This window comes from Cherax quadricarinatus, chromosome 26 (assembly GCF_038502225.1).
Source record: "Cherax quadricarinatus isolate ZL_2023a chromosome 26, ASM3850222v1, whole genome shotgun sequence".
Taxonomy (NCBI): domain Eukaryota; kingdom Metazoa; phylum Arthropoda; class Malacostraca; order Decapoda; family Parastacidae; genus Cherax; species Cherax quadricarinatus.
Genome location: NC_091317.1, coordinates 16,399,395 through 16,418,435, shown reverse-complemented (window position 1 = coordinate 16,418,435; position 19,041 = coordinate 16,399,395). Strand labels below are relative to the sequence as shown.

The 19,041-nt window shown below is 37.3% G+C and overlaps 1 protein-coding gene across 1 annotated transcript in view; it reads left to right on the top strand.

Moving 5' to 3' along the window:
* Window positions 1-19,041, top strand: part of LOC128691647 (glutamate receptor ionotropic, kainate 2) — a gene marked incomplete in the record, with an annotated part of 245,304 nt that overhangs the window by 110,487 nt on the left and 115,776 nt on the right. Inside the window, 2 exon segments of the mRNA XM_070088820.1 lie at window positions 52-303; window positions 9,757-9,932. Coding sequence (XP_069944921.1) covers window positions 52-303; window positions 9,757-9,932 — 428 coding nt within the window.

The following is a 19,041-nucleotide window of genomic DNA, read 5'->3' as shown; positions in this document are numbered from 1 at the left end:
CCCGTGTCTCTCCCCCACAGCATCATTAACCACGTGTGTCTCCCTCAACAGCATGCGAGCAGATCTACTTCGGTGTACAAGCTGTGTTTGGTCCCTCAGATCCTCTCCTAGGGTCACACATCCAGTCCATCTGCGACGCCCTTGATATACCTCACCTGGAGGCTCGCCTCGACCTCGAACCTGAGTACAAGGAGTTCTCCATCAATCTCCACCCGAGCCACGAGGTGCTCAACAGGGCCTTCCAAGATGTCATGACCTTCCTGAACTGGACTCAAGTTGCTATCATCTACGAGGAGGACCTAGGTGAGTTCTGTCTTCCAGATCATGACGGGGAAGCTCCCGGGAAGGTAGATGTGATTCCTTGGAATATTAGCCCTTCACAAGTATTAATACACTGTCATTGAACGTCTGTCAGCTGGAAGCAGTTGTTAAGTCATCCATCATTTACACACTATCACTCGTCAACTCCATCCCTATTAGACATCATCCCTATTATCCCATCATTTACCTGTTCTTTGTCTCTTATTTCTGCATGTTGAATTATCAACTAGAGTTTATATATATATATATATATATATATATATATATATATATATATATATATATATATATATATATATATATATATATATAACAAGTCGGCCGTCTCCCACCGAGGCAGGGTGACCCAAAAAAGAAAGAAAATCCCCAAAAAGAAAATACTTTCATCATCATTCAACACTTTCACCACACTCGCACATTATCACTGTTTTTGCAGAGGTGCTCAGAATACAACAGTCTAGAAGCATAAACATATAAAGATACACAACATATCCCTCCAAACTGCCAATATCCCAAACCCCTCCTTTAAAGTGCAGGCATTGTACTTCCCATTTCCAGGACTCAAGTCCGACTATATGAAAATAACCGGTTTCCCTGAATCCCTTCACTAAATATTACCCTGCTCACACTCCAACAGATCGTCAGGTCCCAAGTACCATTCGTCTCCATTCACTCCTATCTAACACGCTCACGCACGCTTGCTGGAAGTCCAAGCCCCTTACCCACAAAACCTCCTTTACCCCCTCTCTCCAACCCTTTCGAGGACGACCCCTACCCCGCCTTCCTTCCCCTATAGATTTATATGCTTTCCATGTCATTCTACTGTGATCCATTCTCTCTAAATGACCAAACCACCTCAACAACCCCTCTTCTGCCCTCTGACTAATACTTTTATTAACTCCACACCTTCTCCTAATTTCCACACTCCGAATTTTCTGCATAATATTTACACCACACATTGCCCTTAAACAGGACATCTCCGCTGCCTCCAACCGTCTCCTCGCTGCTGCATTTACCACCCAAGCTTCACACCCATATAAGAGTGTTGGTACTACTATACTTTCATACATTCCCTTCTTTGCCTCCATAGATAACGTTTTTTGACTCCACATATACCTCAACGCACCACTCACCTTTTTTCCCTCATCAATTCTATGATTAACCTCATCCTTCATAAATCCATCCGCCGACACGTCAACTCCCAAGTATCTGAAAACATTCACTTCTTCCATACTCCTCCTCCCCAATTTGATATCCAATTTTTCTTTATCTAAATCATTTGACACCCTCATCACCTTACTCTTTTCTATGTTCACTTTCAACTTTCTACCTTTACACACATTCCCAAACTCATCCACTAACCTTTGCAATTTTTCTTTAGAATCTCCCATAAGCACAGTATCATCAGCAAAAAGTAACTGTGTCAATTCCCATTTTGAATTTGATTCCCCATAATTTAATCCCACCCCTCTCCCAAACACCCTAGCATTTACTTCCTTTACAACCCCATCTATAAATATATTAAACAACCATGGTGACATTACACATCCCTGTCTAAGACCTACTTTTACCGGGAAGTAGTCTCCCTCTCTTCTACACACCCTAACCTGAGCCTCACTATCCTCATAAAAACTCTTTACAGCATTTAATAACTTACCACCTATTCCATATACTTGCAACATCTGCCACATTGCTCCTCTATCCACTCTATCATATGCCTTTTCTAAATCCATAAATGCAATAAAAACTTCCCTATCTTTATCTAAATACTGTTCACATATATGCTTCAATGTAAACACCTGATCTACACATCCCCTACCCACTCTAAAACCTCCTTGCTCATCCGCAATCCTACATTCTGTCTTACCTCTAATTCTTTCAATTATAACCCTACCGTACACTTTTCCTGGTATACTCAGTAAGCTTATTCCTCTATAATTTTTACAGTCTCTTTTGTCCCCTTTCCCTTTATATAAAGGGACTATACATGCTCTCTGCCAATCCCTAGGTACCTTCCCCTCTTTCATACATTTATTAAACAAAAGTACCAACCACTCCAACACTATATCCCCCCCTGCTTTTAACATTTCTGTCATGATCCCATCAGTTCCAGCTGCTTTACCCCCTTTCATTTTACGTAATGCCTCACGTACCTCCCCCACACTTACATTCTGCTCTTCTTCACTCCTAAAAGATGGTATACCTCCCTGACCAGTGCATGAAATTACTGCCTCTGTTTCTTCCTTAACATTTAAAAGTTCCTCAAAATATTCTCGCCATCTACCCAATACCTCCATCTCCCCATCTACTAACTCCCCTACTCTGTTTTTAACTGACAAATCCATATTTTCCCTAGGCTTTCTTAACTTGTTTAACTCACTCCAAAATTTTTTCTTATTTTCATTAAAATTTCTTGACAGTGCCTCTCCCACTCTATCATCTGCTCTCCTTTTGCACTCTCTCACCACTCTCTTTACCTTTCTTTTACTCTCCATATACTCTGCTCTTCTTATAACACTTCTGCTTTGTAAAAACCTCTCATAAGCTACCTTTTTCTCTTTTATCACACCCTTTACTTCATCATTCCACCAATCACTCCTCTTTCCTCCTGCCCCCACCCTCCTATAACCACAAACTTCTGCCCCACATTCTAATACTGCATTTTTAAAACTATTCCAACCCTCTTCAACCCCCCCACTACTCATCTTTGCACTAGCCCACCTTTCTGCCAATAGTCGCTTATATCTCACCCGAACTTCCTCCTCCCTTAGTTTATACACTTTCACTTCCCTCTTACTTGTTGTTGCCACCTTCCTCTTTTCCCATCTACCTCTTACTCTAACTGTAGCTACAACTAAATAATGATCCGATATATCAGTTGCCCCTCTATAAACATGTACATCCTGGAGCCTACCCATCAACCTTTTATCCACCAATACATAATCTAATAAACTACTTTCATTACGTGCTACATCATACCTTGTATATTTATTTATCCTCTTTTTCATAAAATATGTATTACTTATTACCAAATTTCTTTCTACACATAGCTCAATTAAAGGCTCCCCATTTACATTTACCCCTGGCACCCCAAATTTACCTACTACTCCCTCCATAACATTTTTACCCACTTTAGCATTAAAATCCCCAACCACCATTACTCTCACACTTGATTCAAAACTCCCCACGCATTCACTCAACATTTCCCAAAATCTCTCTCTCTCCTCTACACTTCTCTCTTCTCCAGGTGCATACACGCTTATTATAACCCACTTTTCACATCCAATCTTTATTTTACTCCACATAATCCTTGAATTAATACATTTATAGTCCCTCTTTTCCTGCCATAGCTTATCCTTCAACATTATTGCTACTCCTTCTTTAGCTCTAACTCTATTTGAAACCCCTGACCTAATCCCATTTATTCCTCTCCACTGAAACTCTCCCACCCCCTTCAGCTTTGTTTCACTTAAAGCCAGGACATCCAGCTTCTTCTCATTCATAACATCCACAATCATCTCTTTCTTATCATCTGCACAACATCCACGCACATTCAGACTTCCCACTTTGACAATTTTCTTCTTCTTATTCTTTTTAGTAATCTTTACAGGAAAAGGGGTTACTAGCCCATTGTTCCCGGCATTTTAGTTGACTTTTACAACACGCATGGCTTACGGAGGAAAGATTCTTATTCCACTTCCCCATGGATATAAAAGGAAAATTAATAAGACCAAGAACTATTAAGAACTATTAAGATAATATATATATATATATATATATATTATATATATATATATATATATATATATATATATATATATATATATACATGTATATATATATATATATGTATGTCGTGCCGAATAGGCAGAACTTGCTATCTTGGCTTAAATAGCAACGCTCATCTTGCCATAAAGGACAATTGAAAATTTGTGTATGCAATAATTTCACCAAAATCATTCTAAACCTAACGAAAAAAAATATATTTCATTGTGTTTGTTTAGTATTAAATTATTGTAAACGTATTTAAAATATATTTAGTTGGGTTAGGCTAAAATAAATTGCTGTTCTTAAAATAAGGTAAGGTAAGTTTTCTAAGATTCTTATGGTGCAAAATTAAAAATTTTTACATTAACATTAATGAAAAAATATATCTTTAAACGTATAAGAGAAAATTTCATAAAGGAATTAATTTTAAATGAGTTCTTGCTAATTGACCAGTTTTACATATTCGGCACGACATATATATATATATATATATATATATATATATATATATATATATATATATATATATATATATATATATATATATAAATTTAACAAGTCGGCCGTCTCCCACCGAGGCAGGGTGACCCAAAAAGAAAATGCTTTCATCATTCAATATTTTCACCTCACTCACACATAATCACTGTTTTTGCAGAGGTGCTCAGAACACAACAGTTTAGAAGCATATACGTATGAAGAGACACAACATATCCCTCCAAACTGCTATTATCCCGAACACCTCCTTTAAAGTGCAGGCATTGTACTTCCCATTTCCAAGACTCAAGTCCGGCTATATAAAAATAACCGGTTTCACTGAATCCCTTCACTAAATATTACCCTGCTCACACTCCAACAGATCGTCAGGTTCCAAATACCATTCGTCTCCATTTACTCTTATCGAACACGCTCATGCACGCCTGTTGGAAGTCCAAGCCCCTCGCCCACTAAACCTCCCTTACCCCTTCCTTCTAACCTTTTCGAGGACGGCACCTACACCGCCTTCCTTCCCCTACAGATTTAAATGCTCTCCCTGTCATTCTACTTTGATCCATTCTCTCTAAATGACCAAACCACCTCAACAACCCCTCTTCAGCCCTCTGACTAATACTTTTATTAACGCCACACCTTCTCCTAATTTCCACACTCCGAATTTTCTGCATAATATTTACACAGCACATTGCCCTTAGCCAGGCCATCTACACTGCATCCAACCGCCTCATCGCTGCTGCATTCACAACCCAAGCTTCAAACCCATATAAGAGTGTTGGTACTACTATACTTTCATACATTCCCTTCTTTGCCTCCAAAGACAACGTTTTTTTGTCTCCACATATACCTCAATGCACCACTCACCTTTTTTCCCTCATCAATTCTATGATTAACCTTATCCTTCATAAATCCATCCGCCGACACGTCAACTCCCAAGCATCTGAAAACATTCACTTCTTCCATACTCCTCCTCCCCAATTTGATATCCAATTTTTCTTTATCTAAATCATTTGATACCCTCATCACCTTACTCTTTTCTATGTTCACTATCAACTTTCTACCTTTACACACACTCCCAAACTCATCCACCAACCTTTGCAATTTTTCTTTAGAATCTCCCATAAGCACAGTATCATCAGCAAAAAGCAACTGTGTCAATTCCCATTTTGTATTTGATTCCCCATAATTTAATCCCACCCCTCTCCCTAACACCCTAGCATTTACTTCTTTTACAACCCCATCTATATATATATATATATATTTATATATACGTATATGTATATATAAATATATATGTATATGTATATATATTAAACAACCATGGTGACATTACACATTCCTGTCTAAGACCTACTTTTACCGGGAAGTAATCTCCCTCTCTTCTACACACCCTAACCTGAGCCTCACTATCCTCATAAAAGCTCTTTACAGCATTTAGTAACTTACCACCTATTCCATATACTTGCAACATCTGCCACATTGCTCCCCTATCCACTCTATCATATGCCTTTTCTAAATCCATAAATGCAATAAAAACTTCCCTACCTTTATCTAAATACTGTTCACATACATGCTTCAATGTAAACACTTGATCTACACATCCCCTACCCACTCTAAAACCTCTTTGCTCATCCACAATCCTACATTCTGTCTTACCTCTAATTCTTTCAATTATAACCCTACCATACATTTTTCCTGGTATACTCAGTAAACTTATTCCTCTATAATTTTTACAATCTCTTATGTCCCCCTTCCCTTTATATAAAGGGACTATACATGCTATATATATATACTATATATACATACATATATACATATATACATATATATATATATATATATATATATATATATATATATATATATATATATATATATATATATATATATATATATATGACAAGGCTGTAGTCAAACTTAATTTTAGAAATGCCTTTAATATGGTAAAGAGAGATGCTGTCTTGCCAGCTGTTCGGGATCGCTTCCCCAGTCTTTTTCCCTTCATCTCAGCTGGCTACAGCAAACCCTCAATTCTTTTGTTTGGAGAACATGAAATTCTCTCATCAGGTGTTCAGCAGGGTGACCCACTAGCTCCGCTTCTCTTCTGCTTGGCAGTAAGAGAACTAACTTCCAGTCTGCGCAGCGAGCTCAACATCTGGTACCTGCATGATGGCACTCTGGCAGGTACTGAAGAGTCCCTGGTAGAGGACCTACAACTGGTGAAAACACAGGGAGAAGACTTGGGACTCATCCTCAATCCCTCCAAGTGTGAAATCATCACAGCGAACCAGGAAGTAATCAATGCTGTGCGAAGAATCCTCCCAGAAGTCTCTACTACCACTCCGTCCAACAGTACCCTCCTGGGAGAACCGCTGGGTCACCAGGCCATCGACACAGTTCTCAAGGACAAATTGAATGACCTGATGAGAATGGAGGAGAGAATAAGCAATCTTGATGCCCATGATGCTCTGTATCTCCTCACAAGGTGCCTTACTATTCCAAGACTCACTTACTTCCTCAGGTGTGCACCCTCTTTTGACAACCCAACACTCGACGAATATGACGCACACCTGAGGTCAACCCTTAAGAAGGCACTGAACCTGTCACTAGAGGATGAGCAATGGGATCAGGCAACCCTCCCAGTACGACTGGGAGGTATAGGGGTGCGCAAAGCAACGCATGTTGCTTTACCTGCTTTTCTGTCTTCATGTTTGGCTTCCAGTGCTTTAGTCAAGAAGATTGTTCCCGAACGCTTGAGAGACATGGTAGGAGCTCAAGACCCCAGGTTTACTGAAGCAGCGATTCGGTGGGACACCCTTACAGATTCCTCCAGTAGACCAGCTCCTCCCAAAGAACACAAACAGTCCCACTGGGACAAACCGATCATGGAAAAAATCGCCAACACAATGCTCCCCAACGCCTCAGGAAAGGACAAAGCTCGTCTACTGGCAGTGAAGGCACCACACTCAGGAGATTTCCTGTTTGCTGTTCCCAATTCCTCCTTGGGCACTCGACTAGACCCACAGGCTATTCGGATTGGTGTTGCTCTTCGCCTAGCCGCCCCCATCCTCACCGAACATAGGTGTATTTGCGGCAGGGCGACAGCTGATCAATTCGGACTTCATGGTCTCGTGTGTCACACAGCAGAAGGGAAGTATGCCAGGCATGAGGAGGTCAATGACATCATAAAGAGAAGCCTCGCCACAGCCCGTTGCCCAGCTCAACGGGAACCCCAAGTGCAGAGGTCTGACGGAAGTCAAAAGCGTCCAGATGGACCCACTATGCTACCTTGGAAGGATTGAAAGCAGATTGCCTGGGACTACACCTGTGCCGCCACATTGGCAGACACCTACTTGCCATACTCTGTAGTGGAAGGGGGTGGAGCTGCCAGCCACAGGGAGACCCAGAAGATCCGCAAATATGAAGACCTTCCCCCTTGCTATAACTTCATCCCAATAGGGTCGGAGACCCTTGGAGCATGGGGCAAGTGTGCTCTAAAGTTCCTAATAGAGCTGGGTGAAAAGCTCATCATGGAAACCAAGAACCACAGGGCGACCAGCTTCCTCTTTCAGAGACTCAGTGTTGCAATCCAGAGAGGAAATGCCTGCAGCATTCTGGGCACGCGGCCCACCGCCGGGGAGCTGGACCAAGTATTCGAGATGTAGCTCTGAGTTACCTATGTTGTTTGACTTTCTATCGTATTTTTGTGAATGTTTTGTCAATGTATTTTGTCTTTAAATAAAAATACATAAAATACAGGGGGTGGTAGGAGAAAATTCTCAAACAGCTTCAGGGAGAACCTTGAGTTTTCTCTGAAGCCAGTTTATTCTTTTCTCTGAGGATGAGGGTCCCTATAACAGTTCTAGAGGTGGTACCTCCCTATATTTATATACATATATATATATATATATATATATATATATATATATATATATATATATATATATATATATATATATATATATATATATATATATGTCGTGCCGAATAGGCAGAACTTGCGATCTTGGCTTAAATAGCAACACTCATCTTGCCGATATAGGACAAGTGAAAATTTGTGTATGCAATAATTTCGCAAAAATCATTCTGACCCTAACGAAGAAAAATATATTTTATTGTGGCAATATAAACACAAATGCAGTATAATGTGATCCTTTATTGACTACGTTTCGCCCACACAGTGGGCTTTTTCAAGTCACAAACAGAACTACATAATCCCTTGTAATGACTGCAACAAGTTATACGTGGGCGAAACATCAAGGGACCTCCAAACACGTATTTCAGAACACCAATACGCAAGCAGGTCTGACGACACAAGGAATGCCTGCGTACAACACCGTAATTCACACAACCACTTGATAAACTACAGAAACTCAAGACTTATCGCCACAGAAGACAACACTCAATACCGAAGAATCCTGGAATCATCACTTATTTCTATATCCGACAACTTCAACCAGAATAGTGGCTTCTACAACATAGCTGAACCACTTGCCAAGAAACTTCTTCATCGCTATCCCACATAAGAACACTGTAGAAGGTCTGCTCACAAACTTGTCCAGTCTCCTTTCCAAGCTACCCAAGTTTTTAGACTCTACAACCCAACTCGGTACATCATCAGATGCAGCATTCTTCACCTGACCTCAGCTGGACTATAAATACTCGCGTTCCTTCCACCCCAGGTAGTTCTGTTTGTGACTTGAAAAAGCCCACTGTGTGGGCGAAACGTAGTCAATAAAGGATCACATTATACTGCATTTGTGTTTATATTGCCATTGTGTCGGTATTTTATACCATTTATTTCCATATATTTTATTGTGTTTGTTGACTGTTAAATTACTGTAAACTTATCTAAAATATATTTAGTTGGATAAGGCTAAATTAAATTGCGCTTGTTATAATAAGGTTAGGTAATTTTTAAGGTTCTTTTGGTACAAAATTATTATTTTTTAAATTAACATAAGTTAAAAAAATATATCTTTAAACGTTCAAGAGAAAATTTTTAGAAAGAACGTAATTTTAAATGAGTTATTGCTAATTGAATAGTGTTACCTATTAGGCAAGACATATATATATATATATATATATATATATATATATATATATATATATATATATATATATATATATATATATATATATATATATATAATATATATATACACATTCTCGGTGCAGGACTTATCAAGCTGCAGGAGCTAGTGAGGACACCGTCCAAGGATCACATGGAGTTCCTAATCAGACAAGGGTCACCTTATAACTACAGGGAACTCCTGAAGGAGATCAAGCAGAAGGAGATCTTCAACATCATCGTCGACACCAAGCCGGAGAACATGAATCACTTTCTCCGAGGGGTGAGTAAGGAACGTGAGTGACGGTGAAAAGCAGTTTTTTTTCGGCGAGGTGAGTGAGAATATGAGAGAGAAGAGAATATGAGTTAATCCCTCTGTGTGAGAGCCAGAGAACATGACTCATTTTCTCAGATGGATGAGTTGGGTAAGTTGTGTAAGAATGCTGTCCTAAATTATTTTTTTTCAGTTGTATTTTCTTTATTATTATTATTATTATTATTATTATTATTATTATTATTATTATTATTATTATTATCATCATCTGGATATTAAATACTTATGTGAAGAGCATGCCATCATTTCCCCCAAATTTGACTTACAAATTTTTATATCGTTAAACCCACGTATACATGCATTACATATACATATAAATGGATTACATCTACGTATACATGAATCTCACCTACATGTTTACCTGGAGTTTACCTGGAGAGAGTTCCGGGGGTCAACGCCCCCGCGGCCCGGTCTGTGACCAGGCCTCCTGGTGCATGAATTAAACGTATGTATATATGAATTAAGCCTATTCATTTACGAATTACACGTATATTTATATACGAAACTATAACGATCGTGTCTCAATATTCATTAAATATTTTCAACAGAGACAAACAGTAAGTTAACTGTTATTTCAGGTGACTCAAACAGGTTGTCTGTTTTTGTTCCAACAGACGTAAAAGTTAACTTTGGTTTTCTTGTAACAGAAACCAGCAGAAAGTTTATTAATATTTCAACAGACACTAACAGGGAGTCTACTTTCACTCTAACAGGCATAAACGGGGTTTTGTTATTTTAAGAGATGCAAACAGTGAGGACTTTATTTCAACAGACACAAACAGAATCTTCATTTATTTCAACAGACACAAACAGGAAGTCCTCTTTTATTTAAAGCCACAAACAGTGATTCCTCTTTTATTCAACATACACAAACAGAGAGTCCTCGTTTATTACAACAGACACAAACAGAGAGAATCTACTTTAATTTCAAGACACAAACAGAAAGTCCTCTTTTTATTCAACAGACACAGAGTCCTCTTATTCCAACAGACACAAACAGAGAGTTCTCTTTTATTCCAACAGGCACAAACAGGGAGGCGACTTATATTTCACACCTAACGCGATTTCAAACCTGTGTCGAAAAAATAATGAATATTTCAGACACAGACTGTTGAAATCTAATGACAGTTCTCTGTAATCAGGAAAAAGGTGTCAACTAGACATGAGTTTACTTGGACAGAGATCCAGCTAGACAGATATTCATCTGGACAGATTGAGAGATGGACAGATGTGTGGTTGTAAAGATTATAGGACAGATAGAAGGCTTGATGGGTGTTCAGCTGGATAGACAGAGAGCTTGATAGATAGAAAGCTGGAGAGAGAGAGAGAGAGAGAGAGAGAGAGAGAGAGAGAGAGAGAGAGAGAGAGAGAGAGAGAGAGAGAGAGAGAGAGAGAGAGAGAGAGAGAGAGAGAGAGATCTTCACTTAGAGTACGAATACCTGGACAAATATGACTGGAGACAGAACTGGCTAGAAGGAAAGTTAGTGAGCTGGAGATATAGAAGGAGCTGGAGAGAGAATTGGAGAGAAAATTGGAGAGATAGAAAGCGGTTCAGCTAGACAGCTATATAGAAAGCTCTTCTGACAGACAACTGGAGAGTGAGAGCTCAATACAGACCTTCAGTCTATGCGATATGGAGAAATATTATATAACCATTTAATTTAACGCAGATAGCTCTGCCAACGCTAATATTTCCGAGAGTGTAATTATGTGCATTCATTAGTCACCCCAGTGTAAAGTGGTGACATTATTATTCCAGGATAATTAAGGAATAATTGGTATGAAATTTAGTGCGTAATTTCATGTAAAGGAGCTGACACTTCAAAAAATTAATTTAATTTAAGGACCGGCGAGAGAGAGAGAGCGAGAGAGAGAGAGAGAGAGAGAGAGAGAGAGAGGGAGAGAGAGAGAGAGAGAGAGAGAGAGAGAGAGAGAGAGAGAGAGAGAGAGAGAGAGAGACAGAGAGACAGAGAGATTATGTAATTGGTCTCTTGTTACTGCATGTTTCGCCTACTCAGCAGTCTTCTTCAGACTATGCCTTCCACATCCCCCCCCCCGGGCGCTGTATAATCCTCCGGGTTTAGCGCTTCCCCTTGATTATAATAATAATAATAATAATTCTTCAGACTAACAGTAGCAGTGGAAGGGTAAGTATGAGGCTGTTAGTCCCTTAGCCTTGAAGAAGAGTTAATGTTAAGGTGGTCATTCTCTCACATGTGTCTTACACATACACTCTTGCATATGTGTCCTACACACTGCTGCACATGTGTCTTATACATACACTGCTGCACATATGTCTTACATATACACTCTTGCACATGTGTATTATACATACACTGCTGCACATGTGTCTTACACACACACTGCTGCACATGTGTATTATACATACACTGCTGCACATGTGTCTTACATACTGCTGCGCATGTGTCTTATACATACACTGCTGCACATGTGTCTTACACACACACTGCTGCACATGTGTATTATACATACACTGCTGCACATGTGTCTTACACACACACTGCTGCACATGTGTCTTATACACTGCTGCACCTGTGTCTTACACATACATTGCAGCACCTGTGTCTTATACATTGCTGCACATGTGTCTTATACATACACTGCAGCACATGTGTCTACATTGCTGCACATGTGTCTTATACATACACTGCAGCACATGTGTCTACATTGCTGCACATGTGTCTTATACATACACTGCAGCACATGTGTCTATATATATTGCTGCACATGTGTCTTATACATACACTGCAGCACATGTGTCTATATACATTGCTGCACATGTGTCTTATACATACACTGCAGCACATGTGTCTATATATATTGCTGCACATGTGTCTTATACATACACTGCAGCACATGTGTCTATATATATTGCTGCACATGTGTCTTATACATACACTGCAGCACATGTGTCAATATACATTGCTGCACATGTGTCTTATATATACACTGCAGCACATGTGTCTATATACATTGCTGCACATGTGTCTTATACATACATTGCTGAACATGTGTCTTATACATACACTGCAGCACATGTGTCTACATTGCTGCACATGTGTCTTATACATACACTGCAGCACATGTGTCTACATTGCTGCACATGTGTCTTATACATACACTGCAGCACATGTGTCTATATATATTGCTGCACATGTGTCTTATACATACACTGCAGCACATGTGTCTATATACATTGCTGCACATGTGTCTTATACATACACTGCAGCACATGTGTCTATATATATTGCTGCACATGTGTCTTATACATACACTGCAGCACATGTGTCTATATATATTGCTGCACATGTGTCTTATACATACACTGCAGTACCTGTGTCTTATACATTACTGCACATGTGTCTTATACATACACTGCAGCACATGTGTCTTATACATTGCTGCACATGTGTCTTATACATACACTGCAGCACATGTGTCTTATACATACACTGCAGCACATGTGTCTTATACATACACTGCAGCACATGTGTCTTATACATACACTGCAGCACATGTGTCTTATACATATACTGTTGCACATGTGTCTTATACATATACTGTTGCACATGTGTCTTATACATACACTGCAGCACATGTGTCTTATACATATACTGTTGCACATGTGTCTTATACATATACTGTTGCACATGTGTCTTATACATATACTGTTGCACATGTGTCTTATACATATACTGTTGCACATGTGTCTTATACATATACTGCAGCACATGTGTCTTACTCACTCCCGTAACCACGAAGAAACACTTAAGTCTTAACAATAATAATCAGAAGAGGTAGAGAGACAGAGAACATATTTTCCTCTCTTATAACGAAAACATCACTGTCTGATTTCTTTGGATTATTGCTGTGAGAAAAATTAACCTCGTCAACATTCACGAGATGTGGTTTAAATATAATCAACAACGCTGACTGGAATGGAATTATTTTTTTTCTGACAAAAGGAACATAAGTATTAATTCGAGCGAAGTAATTAATAAAACTTAAAAGTTGAACTTCTGAGGTCATCTTTTTCGAAGTTAATGTGTTGAAGCCTCTTTTTGTAAACTCGTGTCCTTTTGCCTTCTTTTATTCCTCGTCATCACCATTTCTCTCTTTTCGTATTCTTAATATTTGCTTTTTTTCAGTTATAAGATTTCCCTGGTCCATGCCAGTAGGCCTCCTGCCCACTCACACCGATTCATGTACTTGCCCAACCCATTTTTAAATCAAACCAAAGTTCTGGCTTCAGTGACGATACTCGAGATTTTATTCCATTCGTCCATGTCTCTATTACGAAATCAGTAATGCCTCTACATTCTAATTCAACAGTTGTGTGTACATGCATATACATACATACATACATAGTATCATGACGTTGAACGCTTCTTGGAATACCCACATATGAGGGTATTCCACCAGCCTCTAACTAGTATCATCGTGGCAACCATAAGAATCAACAGTGTCACCAATGGGACTGCCAATTCCCAACAGCTGCTGAAAACGAATTGTCAAACGTCAGCATTTCCCAGCCATCAATACGAACAAATTCGATTATGTACTGACAGCTGCAATGGCAAGGAACACAGGAGAAATCGGTCCTCAACTACAAGCAAACGGCAGGCTATTAGTGATTATTGTCCTGCAACGTGTGTTTTATACGCTAGACCTGCATAGATTTTGTAAGGTTTATGGGCTTTCTGTCATTTCCTGTTCTTAAAACATTCTTTGACAACTTTTCTATACTTGGAAGCCGCTCCACACCTCTCCACACCAGCCATTGTTAGACGAGACTGAGTTTCTGGATGCACTCCTGTCTCTTCGCTGAGATGAGGACTCTTGTCCATGTCTTGCTCTTGATTAAATGTGCACAAAGTGAAAATATCAGATCGACTTCATTCCCTCACCACCTATGGTTCTGCAATTAATTATTATTATATATATATATATATATATATATATATATATATATATATATATATATATATATATATATATATATATATATACATATGTATATATATACATATATATATATATATATATATATATATATATATATATATATATATATATATATATATATATATATATATATATATATGCAAAACAACCACTTTGAAAGAATAGAGAAGTTCCAAGCGGTTTCGTGACTACTCACATTATCAAGGAACATTATCATTGTTCCTTGATAATGTGAGTAGTCACGAAAGCGCTTGGAATTTCTCTATGCTTTCACAGTGGTTGATTTCCATATTCTGAAATCACCTGTTTTCTGTGATCTTATTGCATATATATATATATATATATATATATATATATATATATATATATATATATATATATATATATATATTATTAAGTTTATCCATTTACTCTTGTCTCTTATCTTTTTTTATTTACTTCTTTACCCTTGTCCTTATCCATTTTTGTTATCATTCCAATACCTCTTTTTTTTTTTAATTTTCTCCCTTTACTTTCTGTTTTCCTCTCATTTTCCTCACCTTTTCAACTCATGTTTACCTCTCACTTTCTCTTTTTCTTATGCTACCTTTCTTTTTGTCTCTCTTTCTTATATGATTTTTTCCTTAGATGAGTCAAGACAGACGTGAGAGTTCTGTATTTTCTTCCCATCATTCTCTACTCGGGAAAGGTAATAGTAGGTACTACAAGAAATGTACGACCCTTAGGGAAATAACCGGACCTAAGTGAAAGGTGGAGGCAACAAGGGAAATGCGTCGAAGATGTATTGTTTTGACCTTAGCCCTAAGGTAAATGTCGGAACTAGTCATGGTTAGCGTTCGACATTTCCCTGAGGGGAATGTTGTGTATCCCCAGAATGGAATGTCCGAAACCCGAAGAACAGTAGCAAATCGCGTTGACTACTGTTGATTGGTAAAACAACGTTGACTACTGTTGATTGGTAAAACAACGTTGACTACTGTTGATTGGTAAAACAACGTTGACTACTGTTGATTGGTAAAACAACGTTGACTGACTGTTGATTGGTAAAACAACGTTGACTACTGTTGATTGGTAAAACTACTACTGTTGATTGGTAAAACAACGTTGGCTACTGTTGATTGGTAAAACAACGTTGACTACTACTGACTACTGATTGGTAAAACAACGTTGGCTACTGTTGATTGGTAAAACAACGTTGACTACTGTTGATTGGTAAAACAACGTTGACTACTGTTGATTGGTAAAACAACGTTGACTACTGTTGATTGGTAAAACAACGTTGACTACTGTTGATTGGTAAAACAACGTTGACTACTGTTGATTGGTAAAACAACGTTGACTACTGTTGATTGGTAAAACAACGTTGACTACTGTTGATTGGTAAAACAACGTTGACTACTGTTGATTGGTAAAACGTTGACTACTGTTGATTGGTAAAACAACGTTGACTACTGTTGATTGGTAAAACAACGTTGACTACTGTTGATTGGTAAAACAACGTTGACTACTGTTGATTGGTAAAACAACGTTGACTACTGTTGATTGCTAAAACCCCTGGACTTCTTTCTTAAAAGAAAAATCTTGTTCGCAGAAGTTTAAAATGCTACAACCTTTCAACAACGGAAGTTCATTGTTTTGATATTCATTTCTTAATGCGAAAACGTTTCAATCCATAAACATTTACTTCTAAGCCATTACAGCACCCAACGTTTCACACTGCAACGTTTCGACTTGAAGATATTTATTTCAACAATGTTTTAAACTTTTCCATCGCTGCACTGTTACGACCCTACAATTAAAAAAACGTTTATTTACGTTTAAATAGACAGCATTTCGAGCTTCTCTTGTATCCTTGCGCTTACTTGCTTAGAAGAAAAACTATTCAACCGGCTGTCCCTATTTACCTAGAGGGAATCAGGTACCTGGGTGTTTGAGAACTTCTCTCCGTCGCTTTCAGGAAATAGTCAAACTTTTGTTTGGCTAGAACCTCCGTAGCTTCATAAAAGTTATATTATTTAAACTAGTTTAAAGTTTCCTTTTGCTTAACTAGCTATAATCTCTCTGCTAAACTAGCTAAAATCTCCTTTTGCTAGACTAGATAAAATCTCCCTTTGCTTAACTAGGTATGACCTCCCTTTGCTAAACTACCTAAAATCTTCCTTTCCTAAACGAAATAAATCTTCATTTACTAACCTAACTAAACCCAGATTTAACAAACTAGCTAAAATCTCCCTTTAGTAGACAAACTAAAGTCTCCCTTTACTAAACCTTCCTTTGTAAAAATCTTTAAACCTCCCTTTACTGAACAAAATAAATCTCCATTTTCTTAACCAGCTCTCTTTTCTCAACTAGTTAAACGCCGCTTCCCTAAACAAGCTAAATCCCCCGCCGTGTCAACGGTAACGTCCTGCCAAACAACTGACTCCTCCGTCGGGGAAAATGTCGCAATAGAAACTGTACGAGAACGCTAATTGCCCAATTATATCTCGAATTCGTTTCCTAAATTATGAAATTAAAACATTTATTTCGCGTCCTCTGTAATTGTATTTACCGATTAAATTTACTAAGTGGCTGTGCTGATATTGGTGGCGATAAAAATGAGTAGTAAACAGACGTATTCTGGCTTATGTAAATTATGCATATGTTAAACTTGTTAGGTACACTGGAAATGTGAATGTCTGGGTCAGACCGGAGGTAGTCCGCTCAAGTCAGTTTCAGGTTTATTAAAATTTGTGTTCAGATTTTAATAACAATAATAATAATAATAATAATAATAATAATAATAATAATAATAATAATAATAATAATAATAATAATAACACTAAAATAATAAAATAACACTAGTTACAATACAACAGGTAAGGCGTATATACACATATATATATATATATATATATATATATATATATATATATATATATATATATATATATATCGTGCCGAATAGGCAGAACTTGAGATCTTGGCTTAAATAGCAACGCTCATCTTGCCATATAGGACAAGTGAAAATTTGTGTATGGAATAATTTTGCCAAAATCATTCTTAACCTAACGAGAAAAATATATTTCACTGTGTTTGTTTAGTATTAAATTATTGTAAACAAATCTAAAATATATTTAGTTGGGTTGGGCTAAAATAAATTGCGCTTGTTATAATAAGGTCAGGTAAGTTTTCTAAGTTCCTTTCAGTGCAAAATTATAAATTTTTACATCAACATTAATGAAAAAATATATCTTTAAACGTATAACAAAAAATTTTAGAAAGGACTTAATTTTAAGTGAGTTCTTGCTAATTGACCAGTTTTACATATTCGGCACGACATATATATATATATATATATATATATATATATATATATATATATATATATATATATATATATATATATATATATATATATATATATATATGTCGTGCCGAATAGGCAGAACTTGCGATCTTGGCTTATATAGCAACGCTCATCTTGCCATATAGGACAAGTGAAAATTTGTGTATGTAATAATTTCGCCAAAATCATTCTGAACGTAACGAAAAAAATATATTTCACTGTGTTTGTTTAGTATTAAATTATTGTAAACAAATCTAAAATATATTTAGTTGGGTTAGGCTAAAATAAATTGCACTTGTTATAATAAGGTTAGGTAAGTTTTCTAAGTTCCTTTTGGTGCAAAATTATAAATTTTTACATCAACATTAATGAAAAAAATATATCTTTATACGTATAAGAGAAAATTTTAGAAAGGACTCAATTTTAAATGAGTTCTTGCTAATTGACCAGTTTTACATATTCGGCACGACATATATATATATATATATATATATATATATATATATATATATATATATATATATATATATATATATATATATATATATATATATATATATATGCTGTTGCTGTCATCACGTTACATAAGCTTTCTGTCTCTTCTATGTGCGGGTTATTTGTGTATTGTTCCAGTCACGGTACTGTGCCCATTTGTGTTTTTATACTGTCATCCTTTGAGAGGTCCTTAAAAATATCTATAGAGTTTGTTGTAGTACTGATCCTTGAGGGACCCCGCTTGCTATT